Genomic DNA, 22,784 nt, shown 5'->3' on the forward strand with positions numbered 1-22,784 from the left:
TGCCAAGTCAGCCAGTACATGCTGGTACAGGGTGGCTGTAAGTGATGTGCAGACCCCATACTGCTGGCAGTATCACTACACAAGGGGGGCAGCTAGCTAGGTTTCAGCATGTACTGGCTGACTTGGCATGATAGGAGTGTGATTGCTAACAGTAGTCACAGTCCCATCATGCCTAGGTTCCAGCACTTACACATCCATCCAGTAAATGCTGGAACCTAGGCATGATGGGACTCTGATTGCTATTAGCAATCGCACTCCTATCATGCCAAGTCAGCCAATACACGCTGGTACAGGATGGCTGTAAGTGATGTGCAGACCCCATACTGCTGGCAGCATCAATACACAAGGGGGGCAGCTAGCCAGGTTTCAGCATGTACTGGCTGACTTGGCATGATAGGAGTGTGATTGCTAACAGCAATCACAGTCCCATCATGCCTAGGTTCCAGCACTTACACATCCATCCAGTAAATGCTGGAACCTAGGCATTATGGGACTGTGATTGCTGTTAGCAATCACACTCCTATCATGCCAAGTCAGCCAGTACATGCTGGTACAGGGTAAGTGCAGACCCCATACTGCTGGCAGCATCACTACACAAGGGGGGCAGCTGGCTAGGTTTCAGCATGTACTGGCTGACTTGGCATGATAGGAGTGTGATTGCTAACAGCAATCACAGTCCCATCATGCCTAGGTTCCAGCACTTACACATCCATGCTATCACACACACACACACACTCATTTATTCATATAATCATTAATTCACAGATTCATTCCCTCAATCACACACACTCATTCAAACACCCTCCCCACCCCCTTACCTGCACTGCATCTCCCTTCGATGCCGCTCACAGACTTCAGCAGGGGGCGCGGCCTCCCTCTGCCTTCTCTGCTAAAGCACAGAGGAAGTAGGATGTCACGTGAACTCCGCTTCCTCTGTGCTGTCCAGAAGACCCTCCCACAAGTAAGTAGCAGGGCTTGAGGTGCGGCTCGTGTAAGATCGGTTGCCCTGGCTGCCGATCTTACGCGGGCCGCACCTCGAGGTCTCGCGGGCCGCATGTTGGACGCCCCTGCCTTATTTAAAAAAAAAAAAAAAACTTAAAAAAGATTTCGGGCGGCCCCTTGGCTTGGGCCCCCCTGCCGCCGGGGCACGGTCGCAGTCGCGACCCCTGCGACCCCGGTAGATCCGCCACTGATATATATATATATTTAGATCTGTAGCACCATTACATTGTCAGCGTAAATTGTTGGCGCTATATAAATAAAATATAATAATAATAACACTTCAGCAGTCTCTGGGGTTAATGAACTCTATTGGAATCCTATTATTAGTACAAGCAGGAAGTTGTAACACGCTTCCTGTATGCATTGCTTATAACCAGAAATTGTCTGTAGTCTCATGGTTACTCTGTAAAGTTGTTCTTATGTGTGCAGAACAAGATGTGATGCGATATAAAGATTGTAGCTGTCATATATATATATATAGAGAGAGAGAGAGAGATAGATATATATAGATATATATATATACCTATAGTAAGCTAATTTAATCATGCATGGGATATGCATATGGCTATCCTGAATCCAAGAATATTGCTGGCAGACTAGATGCCTCAATGGTTCTCATCTGCTGGCAAATTCTGTTTATAAATTAAAAAATAGCAGGCATTTTTATATTGATTCCTAAGAAAATAAAGTGAGATAAAACTATCCTTTACTGTAGGTGTTCCATAATTAGGTGATTATTAGGAATATGACTGTTCACAATAGTTGTGAAGTTGACAATAATCTTTTTTGCACGAATGTTCCTATGTTCACATTATCTGGAGTGACTCTGATATGCAGCTGGTTCTCTCAACGTTGAAACAACTGTATCAAAATTATTTGCCTTGTGTGAGACTGTCAAACAATTTATCAAAATATCTAAATTGGCACAATTTCCTGGCTGTTACTATAGTAACAATTGCCAGGCACTGCAAAAAAAACAATATGCATATAATCAGATACTTGAAATATATTCTTTCTCACCCTTTTCCTTCCTTATACAACCTCTCTTACATAAGTCTCTAGCACAGTAGCACTCACTCACCAGTTTCCATCTAATAGTAGGTTTAGAATGTGTCTCTTAGATTGTTATCCATCTGCTTCAATGTGAATTATTGTGAAAAAAATTAAGAATATTTTAGTTGATATCTTGTTTTTGGTCACTGTTAATTTACATATTTATAATCTTTTTAGCTTTCCTTCTTGTGTTCACTGTTCAAGGAACAGTTATGTATTTTTTTCGATATAAGAAGGTTCAAACCTAATCCCTTTCACAAAGGAAGAAAGCGTTGAAAGCGCATTTGCCTAAAATGCCTGTACATGTACAGTACACCCAGCTTCCAAAAGGAAGTGTAAACCTGCTCATTTAAGCAACTGAAGGTGACCAGCATCTCAAAAATATGTCAATGCTATTGCCTCTTTAAGTTGGTTTGTTGATTACTTATTTGTGGTATGTCATAGAGGTGGACATGCCCACTATTTTGCACCTGAGGTCATCTCTGACATCATTTGTGGAAAAAGCATTCTTTACATGCAGCACGGTACTGAACTGGTTTCACACAAGTTGCCAATATTTGGAAAAAAAATTCAAGGACACACAGTTATCAATTACTTACTTGAAATTTTACCACACCCTCTGCCCAAAATCCCCATTATTATTTATATAAATATTATTTATATTATTAGTGGCAAAGGCAGGCTGTTTGGGGGCACTGTCAAGCTGTTTGGTAGCACTCATTTGTGGCAAAGGCAGACTGTTGGGGGGGCACTGGCAAGCTGTTTGGGGACATAGATTGCACAGACAAGTCATTTTGGGGCACTGCCAATCTGTTTGGAGCCAAGGATGGCACAGGCAAACTGTTGGGGTACAAACAAGGCAAATTGTGGCAGGTTAGGGCATATATGGCACTGATAAGCTGTTTGGTGGCAAATATTGCACAGACAAGCTGGGGCAAATATGGCATAGACAAACTGTTTGGGGGTACTGGAGAGCTGTTTGGTAGCACTGACAAGCTGTTTGGTAGCACTGACAAGCTTGTTTGTGGCAAAGATGGCACAGCCAGGCTGTTTGGAGCACTGACAAGCTGTTTGTTGGCAAAGGGGGAACTAACAAGCTCTTTGGGCACACTGGCAAGCTGTTTGGGGACAAAGATGACACAGGCAAACTGTTGGGGTACAAAGAAGGCAATTTGGGCAGGTATGGCATAGGCAGGCTGTTTGGATACACTGACAAGCTGTTTGGTGGCAAAGATTGCACAGACAAGCTGGGGCAAAGATGGCATAGACAAACTGTTTGGGGTACTGACAAGCTGTTTGGTAGCACTGACAAGCTGTTTGGTAGCACTGACAAGCTAGTTGGCACCGACAAGCTGTTTGGAGCCAAGGATGGCACAGGCAAGCTGTTGGGGTACAAAAAAGGCACAGGCATGCTGGTTAGGGCAGATATGGCACAGGCAGGCTGTTTAGAGGCACTGTAAAGCTGTTTGGTGGCAAAGATGGCATAGGCAGGCTGTTTGGATGCACAGACAAGCTATGGCAAAGAAGGCACAGGAAAGCTGTTTGAGGGCGCTGTGGTTTCAAGTATAGCTCCTCCCTTCACGCTCTTTCACACACACACTGTCATGCATACTCACACTCTCAATAACACACGCTCATGCTCTCTCTCAATGTCTCCCTACCTTCTCCACCGACCACTTCTGTGTAATCTAAAAATTTCCCTGCCTTTTCTCTTGCCTTTTCTTGTTCTTTTGTCTTCTTCCTTTTCTCTTCTTTCTTCATCATGCTTCTCCCTGGTACCAGCTCTGTGAACCAGGCATCCCAGAGCTGTTCCGCAAAACCGAGGAGTTTCCGAGCACACCCTCTCCCCCGATTGGAGGAATGGGGGAGAGGCTGTCTCTTTTTCACCTGACACTCACAACTGCTCATGTTCTGGAACATGTCCCAGAACACAGAAAAAACAGGGAAAACATGGGACAGTTGGCAACTATGATCATATCTAGAACACAGTGCACAAACTTTCAGACGTTCAGTCTTTACACTTTGTACTCACTTTTATCTTTACAAATGTCAAAGCGCTCACAATCTCCAAGGAATACCCTGCTTTGCATACAGAATAATGCTCCAGCACAACACAATACACTCATCTGACCTCCCATACAAATGGGCTTACACTAGACTGTTCCATACAAAACCAAGTTCCTCGTTTGTATTTTGCAGCAATGAGGTGTTTTGTTTGTTTGTTTTTTAAACTTTTATGCAGTAAAAAGATGAATAATTAAAAGTAGATAAAATTAATTCTAAAAGTTGATGGCCAGTCTAACCTAGATGTTACCAAGGTTATTTTTCAATATGAACAAAATAATTTAGTTTTCTAAAATAATCTTGATACTGTAAAATATATCTTTAGATAGAAAATATGAGTCTCCTCCCTAATGGATTGCCATCAGCTTCTGGCAGCAAGACTAGCTAGTTGTCCAAGTGAAGAAAGCTAAGAATAGAAAACATTTCACTCGGAAGAAAGGTAAGTGCCTGTTTAACATATGTCTTTATTTGTAGTTAGTGATGGTCTCTTGTTAGGGGCACTCGGAAGGCTAGTAGTCTTTCAAAGGGGTGCGGATTGGTGCACTTCAAATGGACAAGATTACGGTATTTAATTAAAAATGTTATTTACCACCAGGAGCACATTGAACGTGATCTGTAGGCTACAAAGATAATATTAAGCTTGCAGTATATACGAGGGCAAAACGGAAGCCCACTCCAATTTTTTCATTGTCCCATTTTTCAAGAGGGTCTTGAGTATCTGGCTGATCAACTGGAAGCACCAAATTCACCAAGTGGAATCTCCAAAGCAGAGCTTCTGTAGCCGTTTTCCTGCCATACAACTATCTATAGGTAGCCTTAATTGCATGAACCTGAGTTTTTAATAGGGTGGAGCGTTTCCAGATGTCCTGTTCTATAAGGGATGAATGACCAAAACCTATGGAAAGCACTATTGACACATCAGATGTATATCAACGCTGTGTGTAGTGTAAATACCCTACAGAGGGTCAAGGCGCATTCTTGTTATCCTGGAACAAGAGTTTTCACAAAATACCATTACATTCTTGTTCTTAACTTGAAACCCTGTAGAACCCTTAGGTACATTTCAATACATGCCCTAGTACTATTGGCTAACACTGATGTCTCCAGTCAATTCCCATGTCTCTGACGTCAGAGAACCTAAGAATTATTAACACGTTATAAATTAAAGGGACATTTTAACGTCACAGGCATAAGTACATTAAGAGCTATAGGTTTGCATTGATTGGGAGTGCTTTCTGTGCATGTGCACAGGGTTTCTCATTAGACGCACCCGCCGAGCCAGCCCTGGAGCTTATCACATGGCAGGAGATGCGTTCAGCCACACACATCCCCTACATCAGAAATAGCTGGGGATGGGGGAATGGGGAAAATGCATGTGTTTTGCCGACTTCTCCCCATGAATTAGCAACAGGGATTAAATGGAAATTTACAGGGACCACCCAGCTATCATATGCATTTAAATACATATGATGGCTGGATTGTCCCTTTAATTCCTTAAGATGACACTATATATTTATATAAAATCATGTTCTTAAAATGGCACACCCTTACACAGAATTGTAGCTTTGCACCTTCTAACCATTATAAGGACAACCTCCACGTTGAGGTGCTTATTATCCCTGATTCCTGTAAATCCAGGAGCTTTCTAAATGCACAGATTAATAATGAACATACATCTGACTACAAATATGACTAATTACCCTGTTTATTTCAGACTGGTCACACGCTACAAGATAAGAGAGGTGATGTGGTTACTCACTGCTGACTGCACCCACTCACTCTCACCAGTGCAGAGTGCATAGCCTTCACCTACAAGTCCATTGAATGATTTCACGGTAAGGTGGCACCAGGTATCACGGTGCTGTACACTGTCAACCGATACATTATGATCCTTTACCTTTCATTTTAATAAGCTTTCCACAATCACACATGTTTAGCTATTATTATATTATCACATGTATTATTATATTGCTTGGTGCATCCAAGCACCTAATCACAGGCGTGGTTCCTAAATTCCTTTAAGCCCTTATGGATTCTATCTATAGTATACAGACCTATAGTCTTCACGTCTGTCTAGCCTACACCTTGCACTAATAGTGGCATAATACTGTGTAAATGGGATGTAGTGCTACAACAGTCAGGATCCTCAGTCTACCTCTGGCTGAGGATGATATGATTTGAATAGCACAACAACATAACATAACTCACAGTTCATACACCTATTGCTTAATGGGTATCTAAGGCCAAATTCATTATTTTAAACACATATATGCATTGAAACATTTGAAGGAACTTTAAAGCTAGTTTTAATAGGCAGCAGTACACATTACTACATGTCATGACACATCTCCTAGCTTCCTCCACCTGAGGACAAGGAGAAGCATTCATTCAATACCTTGTCTTATCAAGGCATCATTGTAGATCTATAGCTCCTTCTGCTTATAGTAGATCTTAATCCCCTTTTCCCTTAACTTTTATATAGATGGCTTTTGATGTCAATGGACTGGTTGATAAGCCTAAGCCATAATGTTTTCATAAAATTCAATTTATATTATATAATATATAATTACATATGGTTCTTGTACATCTACATAATGCAGAATCTGAGTGTTCTACACAATGTACATTGAATTACATTACATTGGGCACGTATATCCTTAAACAGTATATCCCCTGAACATAATATAATGTTTGTATAAATCCCCACATTGCTACATCAATATGTCTTCTGTGCAGAATGTATTTCTATATGGCACCTGCATATGCATACTTTGTACCGCTACAGGAAAGCCACCCATACGCTGATGCCTCATCCTACACCCACATAGCACCCCATTCACAGTCACAGTTTGCCCAGAACCCACCTGCTTCTCCGGCAGCTCGTTCTCCAGCTCCCTGTATTTATTGTGCCAGACCAGGTAGTGCAGGGGGTATTTGCTCTCCGGACCTTTTCTTCCTGGCATCATCCTCGTCTCATGCTGGATTGTCCACCCTTGTTCCCAAAATCGTCATGCAGAACCGTGTGGGAGAGGGGACTCGAGTGGGGAGGCTCTGGTGGGTGTTAGCGGAGATGTGGGTGCAAGTGGATGTGCCTGAGTGTGTATGGCTATGTGCTGCTCCCCCTACACAGCAGCCGTGCAGGGAAGGGTAGGAGCTCAGCGCAGATCCACAGCGGCAGCAGACAGTTCCTTTTTCTTTTCACAGCACCCAGCAGCAGCAAGGACTGGAAGGGAGAGGCTGGCTATAGGGGCAAAGTTTGGGCATGCCAGGGAGGGGTAACCCCTGGCAGGCAGAGAAGAGCCTGCAGGGCAGCTAGGAGGGTAAGGAGAGGCAGTGCCAGGGGCTCCTGGTGGGCTCAGGACTCCTCCCTGGCAGCGCTGCCCCTGCTCCGTTGCCTGTGCATTGCGCTGGATGCTGCCAGTGACAGGCAGGAGAGATTTGCATTATGGGGGTTGTAGTTCGGTGTCTGGCTCCAGCAGCAGGTGTGGCTCTTAATACATGGCTGTCCCCATCAAGCAAGATCTTACAGACGGATTCTTGTGAATATACTTTGTATATAAATCACAAGCTTCCTGCAGTGACATCCGCCATACAAAAAAATACACTGAGTATCTTTATTTACGTGGCATGTCTATTATGTAAATAATGTAAATACACAATTGAAATAAATGCCATTTTTGTTAGTTATTGTAATATTTTAATACTTGCAAAACAGTCCTTGTGATCAGTGTATTTTTAATCCTATGGTTTTGAAAAATAGCGTATAATTAAGTGGAAGAAGGAGTAAAATAAATTTTACATTGTAAACTTAACCCCTAGTATGCTTGTCATTTGACAGGTATGTTATACCCATAGTTAGTAGTCATACGGAGGCATATGAGGACTTCCAGAATATGGTGGGCAAGTCCAAGCCCTGCCATATAAGACAATTAGACTTCTGTCTAGATCTACGTACTGGAAGGGTTTGTTGTTGAAAAACTGCATGCATGAGGGGGTGCTGCAGGGAGAATTTGCAAAGGGATACCTCCCAACTGTCCCGATTAACATAGAACCGTCATGAATATGGGGTTCTCTCCCACAAAAGTTATCCGATCCTGCGAAATGGAGATTAGTCCCACAATGAGGCAACTTTTTCTTCTAATCACCCTGGCCAGTCTTGTGTCTCACATACTGTGCACCAGGATGTTAAGTTACATCAAGGCGCCCCGCACACAGTGGAATAACAAAGGCCCCTACAGCCCATGTGGTGCAAGAGGCCTCTAAGTCCTTGGGGCCTCAATGCACCCCTTGAAATTGTCCCAAATCTCCTGTTAATTATGTCATTATTCTTTTTATTACTGAGCATGCCATAACATTTGTTAACATACCATTGGCTCATATTTGGAGTGAAATTGCATTTATTTGACCCATGATATTTAGATCAAAAACAAGGTACATGTATCGGGAGGAGCCCCTAAGCTTCCCTCAAGATTGTATGTTTGAAAGGAGGGCTCTCTCCACCTAATGTATCGGTTTGTCTTAGTCTGTCAATTCTCGTCTTATCAGACCCCTTGAATATATGTATAAATAATAAAAGATAATAATAACACAACTTGCAGGGTAGATTTTTTGTTATGCCACTGGCCACACAGGGAGCCCAAAAGACTGGTAACGAGGAGAGGGGGTGCATGGAGGGTAACTGGGCGAGGGGGCGTTTGGCTCATTCCAGACCACAGATGACACATGCCACCCCAAGGCCAGACCACCCAACTCTATTCTGTGGGTGAAAGTTTGTATAAATGTTTTCATATTGAATAGTATACTTACACATTCCAACACTTCAGGTGACCAAAGAGGGACCCCTTTGTTTTAGAAGATGTTGTTATAGAGTAACCAGGGAACGGGGGTTTACCAAGTCTTTTGTGTAACTTTGTGACGTCTAGATATTTATTTAACCAAGTAAGGAATATAGAAGAATAACATTTCCCATTGTTTCTATACATATTATTGTAGCTTTTAGGGCTGTAGCACACTGGGATACACTCATAACCAACAAACATAATGAAAAAAATAGTAAGGGCAGGAAAAGAGGGTTGAGGGGATTTGGGGCCAAAAGGGGACTGTCCCTTCTAAAGGGAGACAGATGGGAGGTATGGTGTATGTAGTTTTTTTATTTAGTTGTGCGTCACTTGCCTCCTAATCAATGTCAGTGCGGTTGTTTGTGTTCTGATTCTGGTATAAATAAGCATGTGATCATTATCGAAAATAACGTCAGACTTCAGAGCAACATATTATCTACTTAAAGATCACTTACTGTATGGCTACAAAGTAACTATTGTGTACAGTTATTCAGGGCACACATATGTAAATGAGATACCTAAAGGTGGAAGGGTATGACCACATTTTTACATAACATAATCTACATGTGCAAAGTTCTCAGAGCGCAATAGTTGTCTTTGCATGGGCGCCCCCTACTGCTGACACACAGCATGAGACTCTTTAGCAATGGTCGCCACTTCTTTCACTCACTAATATGTACAGTTCAAGCAATGCTATTCGTGTCAGAGTTCTGTCAGATCGTCTCTAAGGCATTGATTGTTCTGCTTCTGTTCATAACAAAATATCCTGTAAACTAGAATAAAAAAATCTAGACTAAAATGTCCTGGGAAAACAAAAAGGTTATTTTTTTTTAGTTTCCACAGAAAGATTTCAATAGTAAACGTTTTTACCACAGGGCCAGGCCTAAGTGGGTGGAATAGATGTCCTAGTGAAGTTTGTTTATGTGTGTATACATCAGTTTGTGTTCGATGATCAATGTGAGTTTGTCAGTGTATTTTAATATAACATCATCATTTTGGTTGAAAAAAAGACACAAGTCCATCACGTTCAACCTTGCAGTTAATCCAGAAGAAAGCTAAAAATCTATTCCAATTGTGCTTGAAAAAGGGGAACAATTTCTTCCTGCCTGGCAAGCTGATATCTCACTGGATCAACAAGCTATAACTACTCCTGTCCCTATAACTCGTTATGTCCCTGTATACAGGGAAAGGCTGGAACCTTCTGGCCCTGGGACAGGTAAAACCAAGTGGCCCCATCAGCCTCTTGTCCCTGCCGCCCACTGGTAACTCACACACTAGCACACATATTTACAAACACACACATACACATTCATGCTAACACACATACTTATACTAATGCATACATACTAATGCATACATACTAACACATACATTAATGCTCACACATAAACACTTACACATACATGTTCACACATATACATTTATGCTAGCACAAACTTATACATACACTCTTACTCTAACTTGCAGACATACTCCCTCTCGCACCCCTTATATTACCCGCAGTGTGCACAGCTTCATTTTTTAAAATGGGGTCACTTCCGAAGTGGTAGCAGAGCTTGGACAGCTTTACTAGAGACAAATAGGGACCGCAAGCCTTGTGTGTCTTTTTCCTCCCCTGATCTGCCTTCTTTCCAAGATTTTGGAATGTTTGTTACAGTTGTATTAGAGTGTTATACAATACAAAAAGTTTAGCTAAAACGGCAATGTGAGACAGAAAATGTGCTTATAAGTACAAAAAAAATGGGAAAAAAATTATAAAGGGTGGCACTCTAGAGAATACTTTTGCTTGTGGTGCCATTTGGTCTAGGACCAGACCAGCATAGTATCCTTATTCACACTTCGTGACGAGTTCCTGTTTGTCATCCAAATTGGTTCCTGAAATCTTTCTTATGTCTGAAGGTAAATTGGTCATTATAAAGAAAACTGAAAAGTTAACTTATTTTAGGAAAAGGAGTGTTTAATGTCCCTGCTGCACCGACTAAAAAAGAATGAATATTAAAATACTCTGAGGTTACTTTAATATGTATTCTGACACAAAAGAGGCAGCCTTGCTGCAGCAGCTGCCCTCCTTCTCTGAGGGGACCCCTGTACAGAGCACTAGAGCTGACTAGAAGTGAGTATATAACATGCAGGGAGATGTGTGGCATGGCACGCATGGCATTTAGCTGGGTGTGGGGAAATGAGCAAATGCATATGGGTGTCAGTGTACAGTGTTAGAATGTGTGTGTGTGCACGTATGTGTTTGGGAGTCGGTTTACAGTTTTAGATTGTGTGAGTAGTATTAATGTATGGTGTTAGAGTGAGTGTTAGTGTATGATGATAGCATGTGAGCTTTAGTGAGAAGGTGGTGTGCTGAGTGAGATACAGGGAGAAAAGGATTGAGCACTTACAAAGTACTTTCATATGCATGCTTTAAAGAGACACTGGAGTGTCCCTTTAAAGCATAAATGTAATTATTAAAACACAATTATATACACTGGTATCAACAACACAAACTAGCAAGTGCAGAGACCATGTCACAATCAAATAAGAAATATATGAGCCATACTGTGCAGTCATTCTAGTGACATGCCGCAAACCCTGATAGGAAAGTCACCGTAACGTGCGCATCAACCAGAAAAGCAAGTGGAATGTAAACAGTCTGGTAGAAAGTTCTACCCTGCAGCCATAACGCATATTATAGCTCAGCGCATGGACCGCAAAGCCCCAAGGCAGAAATTTACCTTTCCTCACTTTGGACTCGAACACATTCTTTATGTTCATCTAAGATGAACTACATTTTTCGATGATGATGATGTATTGGTATGTAGTTTTTTGTGGAAATCTAAGTAATATTGCTTTTACATTTGTGAAAAAATCTAACTGCATCTAACATTAAAAAACATCTAGTATTTGTGTTATCAGGGGCAAGCTGGCCCAGGAAGTAGGGGGCAATTGCCCCCTGGGCTGTTCCTAATTCTCCAGAGAGGGCCGGACTGCTTGTCCTTTTGATATATTGGGGCCCTAGGTAACATGCTATATATCAGAGCCCCCTGTAAAATTGTTATCCAACAGAGATAACCTATGTTGGTTGTCCTTGGGGAATCACTGTTCTAATCAGTGGTTAATAAAACAATGATATAATCATTAATCGCAGTTCTTTAGGATTCACATTTTCCAGTCTCTATCACAGCCTGCCTAATAAATCATGACATATAATTCGGCATAGCTGGGTACTGTCTGGAAACGCACTACCTAGTCCTGCTGAGCAAATATGAAGAAAACCACTTGTTTAGGAAAGCAGATACATTGGATTTATATTGGTACATATAGCTTTCATACTTAAATTACAAAGGGGAGCATTAACCAGGATGTCTTGGCTAAGCTGTCACCCCTACTATAAATATGCTGACTGCGGCCGTTCCTGGTTACACTTGAAATCAATATATGTACAATTTTTTTCTGATTTTAATGGCTTTTGCAGGCTTGGGATTGATTTTACATTATGAGACGTGCTCCTGTTTCTTCCAGAGCTAATCCCACGACCATGACATGCTGTTGCATATTGCAGTACAGCTACACGTCAAGTAAGGAGCACATTAATCGGCATTATGGCATTTAAACTGACAGAATGTAAACATATACAGGGCCGGCCCAAGGCAAAATGCCGCCTGGGGCGAATTTTAAAATGCCGCCCCCCCCCTTATCTACCCTTCCTCTCCCTCCGTCCCTGCCGCTCCCCCATTATCTACCCTTCCTCTCCCTCCGTCCCCCCCCTTGTACTTACCTTTCAGCAGTCCTGCGGCGAGTCTCCCTGTTCGGTCTCGGTGCCGGCTTGTAATGCTGAGCTCCGGAAATCTTCCGGCACTCAGCATTACAAGCCGGCACCGAGACCGAAGAGGGAGACTCACCGCAGAGGAGAGAGAGGGGCGCCGAGCGGGTACTGACAGCGTGGTAAGCGAAAACCACTCGGCGCCCCTTTCTCTCTTTCGCTTTTTAAAAAAAAGCAAAGTGCCGCCCCTTCAAAAGTGCTGCCTGGAGCGGTTGCCCCACTTGGCTCCATTGTCGGGCCGGCCCTGAACATATACACTAGTGTGTATAGACAAAAGTATCGGAACACCTGACCATTACACCAACAGGGACTTTAATGGTATTACATTCATAGACATACACAGACAATAATAGTTATAATAGTTAGTCCCACTTTGCAACTATAACAGCTTCCAATCTTCCAGGAAGGCTTTTCACAAAATTTTGGAACGTTTTTGTGGGAATTTTTGTCCATTCATCCAGTAGAGCATTTGTGAGGTCAGGCACTGATGTTGGACAAGAAGGCCTGGCTCGCAATCTCCGTTCCAGTTCATCCCAAAGGTGTTTCATAGAGTTGAGGTCAGGGCTCTGTGCAGCCGGTCAAGTTCTTCCACACCAAACTCATCCAATCCTGTCTTTATGGACCCTTTTTGTGCACTTGGGAACAGTCATGCTGGAATAGAAAAAACCTTCCCCAAACTGTTCCCACAAAGATGGAAGCATGGCATTGTCCTCCCCCCTCCAGTATACCAAGACCTTTTGGACAGCGGCATGCTTCTAACTTTCTGGGACCTTGCTGAAACCTGGCTCTGTTTGGAAACATACATCAGCCTGGCAGATTGTTGGGTATGCCATTATATTGTTTACCAAAGGCAGAATGATAACAAGTCATATTGTTTGTGATGTAGATTGGTCTAAGATAACACTGCTAGAATACATGCAAATGGCCAACATGCAGCTGCCTAAAAACATTAAGCAAAAACTTTTTTTTAAAGGAAACAGTGCATGTCGAGGACTCTTTTTAAGGCAACATATTTCCATCATACCTTGGGTACACGAGCGAGCTAGAGTCCCTCTCATTCCTCACCATCCAACCATTGTTCCTACGTTACGGGTTCTCAATAGAGTATTGCGGAAAGGTGCTATCTTTTCACATCCTAGCCCTCTTTTGCCTATTTTTCATAATTCTGATTTTCCTCCAGGTTGTAAAGTTGCGCAGATGAGTGCCTTGCTCCCATCAGGCATTCCTGTGCTCAGATTGCATCATGTTCTGGATAATTCCACCCTGGAACCTCTCTAAGACCTTAGTAGGATGCATCCCATACCAAAACATCTACCTAAATTTTATTTACAATTGAAACATTTTGTCTCTTGTGTGTTGGGGAAAACCCGGGTGCTGCGTCCTCTCACGCGTTTCGAGACGCTTTGTGATACTGAGAGGGAAACCTCTCATCTACTCTCTCTTTTATACTCTGCCCTTCTGACAGCTGAACATTCGACCAAGTCTTACTTTTTTAACTTTTGGGAGGGTGAGTTGGGCATTCATTTTTCAGACTTGGAATAGAGACATATTGTTTAGTTAACGCAAAAGGGGGTTATTTCCAGCAAAACACAGGAATCAGCCTTCAAGATACTTACCAGATGGTATAGGATCCCAGCAGACTTGCACCGGTGCCTGCCACAAGTCTCCCCAAATTGCTGGAGGAGTGAATTACACACTCATATGTGGTGGGAGTGCCCCCTTCTGGTTGAGGGTGCTGGCGGTGATTAGGGAAGTGTGTGAACCTGAATTTCAGGTAACACCTCAATTGGTTTTATTGCAGGCCTCTACTTTCCCTATAGGGAAATATATTGGGCTGAGATCCCACAATTTTGTAGATCTCAGTCCACTCCTCCAATAAAGGCCTGGTTGAAAAGGTGACTTTTCACTTACCATATGGCGTACCTGGTGATGGTTTCCTGGGGCTTGGCTCATAGACATGAGCTCAAATGGTTATATTGCAAGGAATTTATCTTCTCCTCGAGGTTCAAGACAATTATGGGGGTTGAAGCCCCGCTTGTCTCTTGAACAGATATAAATTATTCTCTCTGCGCTTATATGTTTGTATGGTTACTTCTACCACTGCCTATTTCTTATTATTTTTATTTATTAATGGCAGTCGCACCTTTCGCCATTTAGTTTTAGTTCTTTTATTTTCTTCTTTGTTACCTGTTATTGCCTATACTCAGGCTAAATTGTTTGCCAGTAATATGTAGGTCTCATTGGGCCTTTATTCCTACGTCCCCTGATCATTTAATTGAACTTCATTGTATACGAACCAATTGACATTGTCATTTTAATGTTTGTTTGGTCTTACTGATGCCTGGATTTTATTTCACTGGGCCACTTTGCCTGTCATCACTCTGTACAACTTATGCTATTATATTTTATCTACATGACATATGTCTGTACAAAATCCCCAATACTGACAATGTATGTATGTAAATGTGAGGGGTTAATATTTCAATAAAAGAGAATTGATTCAGAAAAAAAAGGAAACAGCACAAAACATTATCTGATACCGGTAATTCTTATCTGATACTAGTAATAGAAGCATAGAAACGGGCAGAGCTCACATTCAAATCAGTGGAACAAAAAGAGCCAAGAAGGAATTAGGAAGACCATGTTGCGGTGGATATCCATTTGTAATGCCAGTGTTTAGTTACTAGACTATGCAGAATCACCCTTTATTATTATTATTATTTATTGTTTTATATAGCGCCATCATATTCTGTAGCTCTGTAAGATGGGTGGACAGGACATAACAAGTAGTATGTAACATAACAAATTGACTAACAGAGACAACAGGCGAGGAGGGCCCTGCTCAAACGAGCTTACGATCTTTAATACTTCTAGGCCTTTGGCAGGAGAGGGTTAAGTAATGATGGAGCAGCGAAGGTTCTGCATTTCCTTTTCATGACGCTTTTCCTGCTGACACTGTCACCCTCACACAATGAACTATAAATAGGATGCCTGAGTTATATATAACGGGCACCCTGCTACTGCTTTCTGGCGTTAACTTGCAGAGGATTTTTAAAGCCTGAAGGTTATTGGGTGGTATTATATGTCTGTTCGTCTCAAACCACCATTAATAAATAGTGTCAGCATCATTAATGGGTAACAGATTATCCTATACACATACCCGGGAAATTTGTGGCTACTCAGAGCCATCCCTTGCGGGATGCGGGTAGGAGGTCCCGCTGATGTTGGTAGACCATCTCGCTGACATTGCAGGCGGTCTCTCTGACCCTGTGCCGCAGCGCTGGTCCTGTGACCCAGGGTTTCCCCATAGAGTACCGGAGAAGCGGCACTTTAACCAGAGTCTCTAGCCAAAACCCAGAGATTTCTCAGGTTTGGCCATACATCCGAATATGTTAGTTGTACTTTTTGTTGTACACTTGCATATAGTATCATGGTCTCAGCTTCTATATATTATGACCATACCCCAGTGTTTGCCCCAATGTCAGGGTGGAGGGGCAGATTATCATGGTCGTAGATAATATCTAAGGCTCCGAATTGGTGTTTTTACTACCAGTATGTTGTGGTTGATACCCCTGCTTCAATACACGTGACTCAATTAAGTGTATCTTTAAATAATGACAAGTTAACACATTTGGAGAGTCACTACATAGAATCATCACAATGGGCTACTAAAGGGTTAATATTTCTAAAGTCTCAGGGTAAGCTCATTAAGAAAGTTCACAGATATGATTATGACCCAAAGTACCTAATTTTTCATAATTTTGTTGGCCACCTCTGAACCAAAGTCACATTTTATGATGTTTCACGTTAATTTAGGAGGCTTAACATGTGCCAAAAGTTGCCAGGATCTTCTCCATTTATCATCATTAAAAGGGAAGTCCCATGCAGCATAAAATATAATGCTGTATACAGTAGGTTAGCGTTGACAAAAAATATTTTTATCTCATTTTGTTCCGATAAACTTCTTTAATCTCGTTTCTCGCCCATCTGGCGCTTACTCATGAGCTTATACAGTATATATATATATATATATATATATATATTAACACATAAGTAATATTTGGCTGAAAAAGAAGGACTGTCTCTCCACAACAGGGAAACTTAGGCGGTATGAAACAATGGCGTGTTCTTAGCACCCTGAATGGCTAATAAAATCATGTCCATGTTACTCTGACCCATATTAACTTTGAATTCAAACTATAAGAAGTAAATATTTCTGTTCATTCCTAAACAGATTGAAGCAAAAAAGGTAGTAGTTTAGATGTACCCTATATACTCGAAGACAAGGTGAGGTTATGGGGTTCAAAAATGCACACAAAAAATCGGGTTCCACTTCGTGTTACCCTGGCCAGACCTGGTATGTAACTGTGTGCCTGAGTGTGTTAGTGTGTGTCTGAGTGTGTTAGCGTGAGTGTCTAGATGTGTAAGTGTCTGGTTGTTTGAGCGTCTAAGTGTGTGTGTTTAAATTTTCGCAACCAGCTTATCTGATTTTTCTGGTATTTTGGTTGAAACTTCGAGGGTCGGCTCATCTGCCAGTATACACGGTATTTTAATGGATAAACTACAGGCATTGTTGTGAATAGAACAATGCTTTTGTATGACCATATTGGCAGCCTTCCTGGAACATTTATTGAGCATTAATAAAACAATATGGTGCAATTCTCTTTTGACCTACTTTAAAAATAAGCTCAATGTGTTTCCTTGTAAACCAAACAAGCAAGCGCCTTTGTAATATTTTCCAATTTTTTTGTGCTAAATCCCAAAACAAATAAAGGCATAAAAACTGTAATAGACAATTATACAGCAAAAAAAACAAGCAAACTGGCCATTAGAGACTTTTATGAACTCTTGCACGGCAGCTCAGTTAATGCAAATATTTTTTTTTTTAGAAATTATATCCAATGTGAAAATAAATAAAAGCCTAATTACTCAAAAAAATGAAAAGGTTAGAACACCTTTCATGGTTTGCATTTTACCGTCTTGCTTTCATGTATAAAACGTTGAAAGATAAAACGTAGATTGCTCTCCCCTTGTAAATTCCATTGTTGAGGCTGGAATTCCGCACTTACAGTGAACTATGCAGAAAAGAAGGACGATTCCGTGTCCCTACACGACCTCAGCGTAGCTTTACGGTGCTTAAAATAACCCCCTCTACCTAATTCCATACTTCCAAGAATCCAACGTATGAAACAATGGTCATTATTTACAATAGATGGCTCACAGAAAAAGAAAATGGCCCACAGCACATAATACATTTCTACTAGAAGCATGCTGATCGTTTAGAGCCGTCATCAGAGAAATATTCTGTGTAATTGTGATGTGGGACAATGAAACCATTATTATTTACCTGCGATTGCACATCTCACATTATAATTTCGGAACATTGGGATATTCTGGCGTTCAAACACTAAAGAGGGAGTTTGCAGATTAATTGTAGTGAGATATAACATATCATGTAACTCCTCTGAGCCAGCTCAAAGGACATGGTTAGGGACTCAAAAGTCAGTTATTCTCGACCAACTAACAGCCCGGGCAAAACGCCCATTCGTCAACCCAGACGTCTTTTTCATACATTGAGAATGCCTGTAGAGGCATAGCTAGAGTGCGCATGTCCCCAATGCAATGCTTGAGTCTACTGTTGCACCCATGCCAGGAATACATTGTGATTTTCTGTGATGACTCACCGTATACACCTCTACCACTAGTGATGGGGAGCTGTTCCATTTATCTACTACCCTCTACCACTATCTCTGCTACCAGTTATATACAAATATGAAAACCAATAACCAATTGTCTGTGCAGAAGCGGAATTATGTACTCAGCCTTAAGAGTACAGACTGCAATCGCTGCACTAATGCGTCCTCGTAGATTGTTAGATGGCGAGCAGGGGCCTCTTTAGCTCATGTAGCTGTTTGTCTTCTGCCAGTTCTAGTTCTGTCATACCGCGTGAATGTAAGAGACTGCCGATGCTGTAATAAATAAAATGTAATAATTATAAAGTCTGCTGTCTTTTCTCTTCAGCCGGATTTAAAACTCCCTCCTCAGTACTGAAGCTTTCTCTCTAGCCCCATCTGCTGTATCTCCATTCATTACTGAACTCCTCCTTACCAAGAAACATGACATCATCTTTCAGGCAGACTCGGTCACACCTTCCTTTCTGTCTCTTTGTTTTCTTTTTTCCAGCCCGTCGTTGACTGCACCATATCCACATATCAGCTTTTTAAGCCGACTACTGCATTTACACGAAGATTATCACCATAACTCGTTGCAGATATGTTTAACGAGCACAGCAGGCAAATTAGTAGCTATCAATGTGCTGTATAACTACAGGTCTCACGGTCACACCTGGGAACTTTCAGGAATGGTCCACCGTCCCAAAATAAAACGCTGCTGCATTCTTAATTTGTGTAATAAATTCATACAAACAATATTGATTGCCATAGTATTGGTAAGGTGTTAGACTGGCTGTGTATGTATGTGTAAGTATATTGAGTGGCTGCGTATGTATGCGTAAGTGTATGGTGGTAGAGTGGCTGTGTATGTATGTGTGAGCTTTGTGTGTATCTGTAAGTGTATGGTGTAACACTGGCTGTGTGTGTATGCGTATATGTGTGAGTGTAGGGCGGTAGAGTGGCTGTGTATGTATGTATGTTTTCACGGCAACACATATCTGGATGGCTGGCAACAGTGAAGGTGGCTATCCCGGTTCTGCTTGCAAGTTATCTGCAGCGATGACCTTCTCCTGTTGAAACAGCCAGGAATACGGAGTCTCTGAGCCCTGGAGCGTTCCTAGGTATGCTCATGGTGCGTAGCTGACTTGATCATTACGGGAGGTGGAGCTCCCCATTATCAGAAGAGTTTACCTATTACCCACCTGTTCCTTGGGTGCGAAGATGACTGAAGGTTCTGACCGTGTGCTTTGAGCAATGACCTAGATAGAAAATGGTAGCCGTCATAAGGGCAGGTCTGGTGTAAAGGGATGGAAATGGTTCAAGTATCATAGAATGGCTTTTTATACCTAACCTAACTACATTTAACCCTTAGGTGCCATACTAAGAGACATATAAGTTTGTGGGGTGTGGGTGTCTAGAACCGCATTGGATGCTTTGATGCTGCCAGACCATAGGTGACGATTTAATAATGGGTAACTCTCTTCTCTACCCCCCTCCATTTAGAAAAGTGTTTGATATGGTGCTAATAATTTATTCTTGTAGAACACCAAGTTTTAGTGTAATTATGCATTTGATTAAAAATAATCATTGGAAAGTGTTAATTATACTGCACGATGGGTGGCCGTGTGAAGGATCCATCTAGTGACGTTCTGGAAATACAGGGGTTGGGTGAAACAACAAGGCATGTCAAATTGGAACATATGCTAGGGAGTTAAAAACAAGGCTTTAATAAAAGGCAGAGCCGGGATTATGGCTCATGGGAGAGGCTCCAATACAGCGAGTAAGAGAAAGTTCTATGGCAGCATTACTCATTGTAATTACAAGCTCTATGGACTATGAGGTTGTGCAATATTATAGTCAGGTAGAAACAGATCAGATCGCACGGAGCCAAGTCATTCTCTAATGTAGTAGCCAAAGTGCGGCTCACTGAACATAAGTCAACGTGACATCTAATACCATTTATACATCTGCAGGGGAAGCTCTATGGTACCTGGGAGGACTCCAGGGCTGCTGAGTATTTTAATGAAGGGAGCTACAGTACTTGCCCTTATGAATTACAAGCCATAGAACCAAAGGCTGTAAACGGAATTTAATACAATAACGTCCACGCGGTTTTACAGTATCCTGGGTGCCACTCAGGAAAATATTATGTGCGCTCTTTAGTATGTTTAACAAAGTAACCTTCGCAGATTTGTCACTTTATTCTTTCCTCTGAAGGTTTAACCACATAAAACCAGACACTTTTAATTAACGTTTATTACCAGTGCTTTTATGTCACGTGACAATGTACTGTTTAGTTTCCCTGGCAGCCCTATTAAAGAATCGATAATAAAGCGAGTACACTGTGATGACTCTAATACACATTCTTCATGAACAACAACAAAAAAGGGGGGGGGGAAGCTGCAGCCCTGTAGCGGTCATTCTCCTCCGTGTTCTGGGGATTCTTTCCACTGATTGGCTGCTTGAAGCAGCCAACCAGTGGCAGGAAAGAGCTCCCATTAAAATCAAAGGGGACACTTTCTGTTCATGCTCACATGCGTGTGGACCCATCTCATGCATAGGAAATGGCTGGGGCAAGGGACGGGGCAAATGCATATGGGGGGGATTTGGCAGAATCCCCTCTCCAAGCACTTGCTAAGGGGCACACCATAACAATGTAAAGGGGTCTGTAACAATGAGGGGTCTGAAACGCCGCCAGTGCTGGAGCTGACCGCAGGTCACTATATGACTGGCGAGGGGATGCGTTTAACCGAAAACATCTCCTGCCCAGAAAATAGCCGAGGGGGGCAGGGGACGGGGCAAATTATAATTACTGACCATTAGGAGAAGCTCCTTCATGGTCCCAATCAGTGGAAGGGAAGTCAACACAAGTTCCTTCTGCGCATGTGCGCTCACCTACCCACTCTATATATCGGGTGGCTAAGGATGTATTCGGCTAAACACGCCTCATTCGCAGAAAGTAGCTGGGGGCAGGCAAAGGGGGGAATGCATATAGAGGGATTCTGTAGACCCCCCCATGCTTCTGCAAGGCAGACACCACAAACATTTAAAGGGACCAGGCAGCTATCATATGAAGGCAGGGCCGTCCCTTTAACATGCCTGTAACATGTATGACGGCAGTCAGTCATCATGCTAGCTGCACACATGTGAGATCTGAAACCCCTGAAACTTCTCTCGGACATCCTGCCGTGAAGATGCTCGGCGTGCAGCCTCTCTCCTTCTTCCTCCTCCCTCCTTCTCTCTCCCATTTCCTTTTCCCATCCCCTGGGGGAGAAGCCTGGGATATTGCCCCTCCCTGTCAATGGGCAGGCCTTCATTCAGTTTCCTGCAGCCTGGCTTCAGCAGCTGAGACTCAGTGAGGGGAGAGAAATCACATCCCGGGCAAAGCGCCCTAACAACCCGTTTCGGTGATAATATACGGGGGCGCGGGAGGCCGCCGGGGCTTGCAGGCCTCTCCCCCGCCTCCAGCCGGCAGCATCTGCCCGTATTCTCTGGCTTTGGGCGCAGGCTGCAATCAGCACCGTGGCTCAGAAGGTGATCCCTTCCTCTCCTCTGAGGATGTCTCGGAAGGTGCAGAGGGGCGAGGTGTGTGCTGACTGCAGCGCTCCAGGTAAGAGGCGCAGCGCCGGGCACACGGCAGTCTTTGCAGGCAGGCAGGTGACATCACTGACAAGGGCCCGGGATCCAAGTGACTCTTCCACGGGCCTGATACAAGGAGGGGTTGTGGATGTGCCTCAGGCCTGTAAATGGAGTCAGCGGTGCATGTGTGTTAGAGATTCGCTGTATGTCGGCGCCTTACGGGTGTCAGGAGTCACTACAGGGCGCTAAAGGTAACCATGCCACTGTAGTGCCTCTCCCTAACCGTGCCGGCAGGGGGTTACTACCCTGGGTGTTGTTGCAGGCCTGTGTCTCCCTCTAATAGATGTTTGATCGGGTGTGATGGGTGTTTATTGCAGTATACAGTTATTCCTTGTGCATCTAGTGCCATGTAGTAATTTACCTGGACTTGAGCATGTATGATGTCATCACCTCGTCATCATGGAAGCTGCTTGTGATAGTAGCTAGGATGTACTTATTCCTTACAGGAACTCCTTAGGGGGTTTATTCACTAAATGGTGAGTTCGCAGGGGAGTTGTGGCTCCATCTTGTTACTATTCATTATGAAAGGACCACGCTGCCAAGTTTCTCCAGCTGAGCTGGCCCTGCACAATGTATAGTTCAATGCGCAAGGTCAACTTGAAGATAGCTCAGTGATTTAGCTATACATAATACAGGGCAAGCCCATGCAAATTCTACTGCAGAACCTCACTGGCTTTGGACCTTCGTAATGTATAGTGAAGTCAA

At 42.7% G+C, this 22,784-nt stretch overlaps 1 protein-coding gene across 1 annotated transcript in view; it reads right to left on the reverse strand.

Moving 5' to 3' along the window:
- The window catches only part of LOC149286087 (ankyrin repeat domain-containing protein 13B-like), an 86,085-nt gene extending 79,000 nt beyond the window's left edge, over positions 1-7,085 (reverse strand). The window contains exon 1 of the mRNA XM_089494423.1: positions 6,966-7,085. Coding sequence (XP_089350549.1) covers positions 6,966-7,085 — 120 coding nt within the window. The remainder of the gene's footprint in view (positions 1-6,965) is intronic.
- Between the last annotated feature and the right edge of the window lie 15,699 nt (positions 7,086-22,784).

This window comes from Sceloporus occidentalis, unplaced genomic scaffold (genome assembly GCF_023333645.1).
Source record: "Sceloporus occidentalis isolate IW3139 unplaced genomic scaffold, rSceOcc1.0.p SCAF_72, whole genome shotgun sequence".
Lineage (NCBI taxonomy): Eukaryota > Metazoa > Chordata > Lepidosauria > Squamata > Phrynosomatidae > Sceloporus > Sceloporus occidentalis.